The following is a 5,000-nucleotide window of genomic DNA, read 5'->3' as shown; positions in this document are numbered from 1 at the left end:
ATCTGAGGCATAGTTTTTATTATGTATAATTTCATGTCATTTTCATTCTTGGTTCAGCCTATGCCTCGCCTCAAAGAATTATTTGTTCAAAAAGGACTGCTGGAGAAAAACGTTGCATTTTTTTTAAAGTACAGTAATGTCATGAACTTCAGTTGCCATTTCAGTTCTTTATGACTTCTAACACGTGCTTCTAACGTGATCGTGAACATGTGATCCTACCTGTGTGGTCGAAGGAGATCTGGACTTTGTTGGACACTCCGCGCACTGCCTTGGTCCAGTCCGTCTCCCCTGGCTGCTTGGTCCAGGCGCCGACCTCGCACGAGTAGAAGCCCCGGTCGGACACCTGCACGCCCTGCAGGCGGAAGCTGAACTCATGCGGTCCGGTCCGCAGCAGCACCACCGAGTCCTGCCGACCCGGCTCGCTCCAGTCCTCCAGCCGCACCACCGACTCCGGGCTGAGCGAGGCGATGCGCCGCTGCGGAGCGCTCGGTGTCACCTGCGCGTGGATCAGCACCGAGTACGCCGGGCTGCGCAGGTTCTCGGCCATCACCTGGCAGCTCATCTCGAAGGTGGCGCCACTGCTGGTGGCCTCGCGCACGCGGCGAGCTACGACGCTCAGAGTTGGGCCTGATGAGAGAGAGAGAGAGAGAGAGAGAGAGAGAGAGAGAGAGAGAGATGCTTACAAACACTAAAAAACTCCTGGACACCCATATGGAAAAGGTGTGTAACCAAAACACAAACTTGTCTTGTACTATACCTGCATGGTCAATCTGTGGTGAACAGCTTACATTTCATACTAAAATGGCATAAAGCCCTTCAACATGCAACAAGGCTGTTCATACATATTTGTTCTTTACTAATGTGGTGTGGTGCTGCCACGTGTCTCACAGCTCCCCCAAGACAATTCATTGTTGAAGCTCCATTTCATTGATAGAGTCTTTACGGTTGGGAACAAAAATGAATCCTGAGCACAACAAGCAACACAAGCAGCCGTGCGCCAGCCAACTGTGCATAGTGGTTGTGTTCTGTGTCCTGATGTGAAATGTTAAATAGGTTTAGATACTAATTGTACTGTGGGAAATCCGTGGCAAGAGCTAGTTGAAAAAGACTATTTATTTGCAAGGAAAAAACAAAACCTTTGTTATCGCATGAAGGCAGCGACTTAAGGGATATCTCTTAAGGGTTGTTGAGAGAGGACAGGGTGTATGGCTGGGCTTTGAAGCTCCGTGAGTAAAAACTGCACACAGACAATAAAAAAACAACCAGAGATAAAGTAAGAGTGGAGTTGGACAGCATAGTAATACTCTGGCCTGAGGAGCAGCAGCAGAGAGCCAATGGACTAGAAGACAGGCTTCTTAACGCACCACTGTTCTCCTATATCCTCTCAACCTGGACTTATGAGGAGTGGAATTAGCTGGATCCGCTTAGGCGAACAGCGACACGTTTTTTAAAATTACAGGTCTGCAAAGTGCAGGCTACATAAGCTGGCAAAGTTATCTAATATGTTATGGGTTTGTGAAGTAGCAACAAATTTGTATCTACAAGATCCACTGGATTAAAATCCTAATGGATTGACAAACAACTAAGAATAGGTGTGACAGACTGAGGATCTCTATGGTACTGAGAGACTGGGTCTTATCCTATTAACACTGAAGATACAGTTAATACAGAGAGACACAATTATGAATGGAAATATGGTTACTCCATAAATATCAATTAATAAAGTCACAATCAGTTAATCAATGATAACTGGTTATCACTGCAAAATTTGACCAATGGAAGCCAGCCAAGCACGCATAATTTGGAGAGAGAGAAAACACTACGGGGGAAAAACATTCAAATCTCTGCATCTGTGCTTCACAAACCAGCACAGTCACTCTTGTATTTATGAGGCTTTTCAAGTGACGGAAAGGGGAAAAAAAGGAAAAATGGGGGAAAAAAAAGTTTGGCATAGCCTACCCTCCAGGGGCCGGTGACTGATCTGCATGTGTGATCAAACCGGGCAGCTGCCAAGAACACTCCAGATTCCTCACAACTGCAGCCTGATGTCTTGTTTTAGAAACCAGGAGCTCATGGGAATTGCAATTGTATAAGTATTTCATGAGACAAGTTTTTTCATGATTACATCACAACCCTAGTGGTCAGACAAAGACTAAATAAATAAATAGATAAATAAATAAATAAATAAATAAAATAATGATTTGACAGCACTAGATGTACCACCGCCCTTAGGCATGCTTCGCTCTGGCGCCACAAAGGATTATGGGTGTGTTGAAATCTATGTGTATATTCTGCAAAAGTCATTTATTTTGATTTAGTAAGTACAGTGCAATTATCAGGAGGAGACTGCTGTATCATGCTATCAGAATGCCGAAATGAACATACGTAATTACATAGAGATCAGCTACCAAAAATGTAGCACTTAACAGCATTCATATTGAATCCATTAAGAATGTAAAAAATATGCACATTGCAAACTCCACACATAAAGGATCCTTTTCAGCCAACAGCAATTCCATTAGACAAATATATCATAATGATGTCCTATTTAATCATTTAAAAAACATTTTCATCTAAAAACCCTTCTAACGCTGGTGTACCATATATTTGTAAAGCCCCTTTCTTCCTGGATATTGAACCCATAACCTTGTGACAGCTACCACTGAGCAAAATACAGAGAGCGGCTCCTTCATTTGCATCTAGCAGATATATTTAGATAAAAGCATATTTCATGTTCTTGCGCTCCATGTGAGATGAACACAACCATATTATCGCTTATTATTGCCATATTCTTAAGGTGTGCCCTCGCAGACGAGCTACGGAGATCTTCCTTAAATCTCAACGCCATGTTTTACAGCTAAGAAACACAATTCACAAGCATTCGCGGAGGCTGTAGAGCATCTTTCGTGGCTTTCAATACGGTTCACTGAACTGAGCCTTGGAACGTCTAGAGCTATTTCAGGTAATGACAAGACTAGACTAGTTTAGCTTTAGACTCTGTTTTTTAGGAACAGAGAGGTTGTTCTTTGAAAACGGAGTAGATAAATGAGATAATAAAATGAGTAAATAAATAAATAGACACCAGAGCCCTGTGTGGCTGCCATACTTACTTTTCGTTGCGAATGAGAGCTTGAAGGCGGGGGTCTGCTGGTCAACGGTGCTGTCCCATCCTCCAGAGCGGGCGGGGCTCCAGGTGCTGACGCTGCAGGTGTACTCCCCCAGGTCCATCTCGCCTGTTTGCAGCAGGCGGAGCTTGAAGGTGAGCGGCTCCTCGCTGGGCCACGGCATCAGTCCGGGCGCCCAGGCCGGGCGGGGGGGACCCGGGACCCGCGTGAGGCCGCTGACGCCCAGCGAAGCCGACCATGACGCCCGGCTGGGCGCAGCGGTGGCGGACGGGAGGCCAGGTGGGCAGGCGTGGCCGTGTGGTGCCAGGAGATGGCGGCCGGGTTGTCCCGGTTGGTGCGCGGACGCTGGTCACGCTGACACTCCAGCCCCGGGGAATTCACCGGCAGACGGGCGTGGCCAGGGCCGAGAAGAGCACGCTGAAATCTGTGTCTGTTGGAGGAGGGGGGAATATCAGCACACAGCTTAGCACTGTTAGATATAGCAAAACACTCCACCAGTGTGTGTGTGTGTGTGTGTGTGTGTGTGTGTGTGTGTGTGTGTGTGTGTGTATGTGCGTGTATGTGTGTGTGTGTGTGTGTGTGTGTTGGTATCACTCTCTCTTTCACACACACACACACACAGCTTAGCACTGTTAGACATAGCAAATTAGCACAGGTGGTGGGTTCACATGAACTTCAATTCAGTTTAATTTGAGAGTCTATAGGGTTGAGAGCAAGGGCAGGGGAGGAGATATCAGCCCACAGCTAAACAGTTAAGTAGCAAAGAGTAAACAGTGTGGGTTCATATTAGCCTGGGTGAAACCAGCCAAATCTGTGATTATAACTGAATTTTCACAGAAAACCCAGGAATCAATCACAACTGCTTATGCAGCCTGGGGTGGGCTTTCTATGATGACAGACTAGGTAGGAGCAGTAGTAGTACAGTTAGGAGCACTGTTGAACACCACCAATGCCTGCGCTGATGGCGTCAGTATCAAACCACACAGACTTGTATCTTTGGAATTCAGTAAAAAATAAACTGCATTTGAAACCTTCGTTTACAAGAAAGATGCGTTTGCTGTACTTCCAAAAAGATTCGTTCTGAGTTTAATGTAACAATTTCCCAGTTTAATTTTACTGCTGGTTACACCCCTTGGAAATCGGAAGTTAACGAAGCATTCCCAGACCAATTCTCCTTTGAGGATAGGTCTGGTGACAGCCAGGCATGACTTAAAACAATCTGTGAGAGACAGCAAATAAACACCCCGGCATTTGGTATCAATCACCTCAGCATGCCAATTATTCTAAACCAGTGGATCCAATGCCTTTGAATACTGACTCATTTATTGTCAGTCCATGTGATGATTATCAAAGCGTCAAAGAGCCTTGAGCCTCTCAATCAAAAATGAGCACTGAGTTCTTGGAGGTAGAGCTCATGAGTGAAATCAACTGGCTCTGACTGAGTTCCTGGGTGGAACTCAAAACCTGGCATGCGTTCACCAACGCCCTGGAGCTGGATTACCCCAAGTCTGCGCGCACGAGGCTCTGCTGTGAGTCTGTCCTGGCAGAGCCAGGGGCTTTGCATTCATGGCGTCAGTGCCATTTTTAACTCAACAGAGGAGAAGAGGAGGGGGAGACAGAAGGAGAGAGGGGGGAAGAAGGGAAATAAATTGTGAAACAGACAGAGGGAGTGGCGCTGTGTGAGAGAGAGAGAGTGTGTGGGGGAGAGAATGATTTGTTGCTAGTGCAGTGAGGAAAATCTCAATAGAGTGAGAGTGATATGGTACTGATGATACCCTGGTCAGCATCTGGTAATCATTTTGTGATGGAGGGACTCTGTTCCAGCTTGGCTTAAGGCAACACCCCAATATGGTTATCCATATGCAAGAGTTGCCT

The 5,000-nt window shown here is 46.1% G+C and overlaps 1 protein-coding gene across 1 annotated transcript in view; it reads right to left on the bottom strand.

Moving 5' to 3' along the window:
- Window positions 1-5,000, bottom strand: part of LOC125288988 (prostaglandin F2 receptor negative regulator-like) — a 36,312-nt gene that overhangs the window by 13,221 nt on the left and 18,091 nt on the right. The window contains exons 6-8 of the mRNA XM_048235703.1: window positions 3,430-3,555; window positions 3,111-3,373; window positions 220-627 (exon numbers count right to left, since the gene is read on the bottom strand). Of these exons, the coding sequence (XP_048091660.1) occupies window positions 220-627; window positions 3,111-3,373; window positions 3,430-3,555 (797 nt within the window). The remainder of the gene's footprint in view (window positions 1-219; window positions 628-3,110; window positions 3,374-3,429; window positions 3,556-5,000) is intronic.

This window comes from Alosa alosa, chromosome 23 (assembly GCF_017589495.1).
Source record: "Alosa alosa isolate M-15738 ecotype Scorff River chromosome 23, AALO_Geno_1.1, whole genome shotgun sequence".
NCBI classification, from domain to species: Eukaryota; Metazoa; Chordata; class Actinopteri; order Clupeiformes; family Clupeidae; genus Alosa; species Alosa alosa.
Note: the sequence above shows the minus strand (reverse complement) of the source record. Positions and strands in the feature narration are given on the sequence as shown.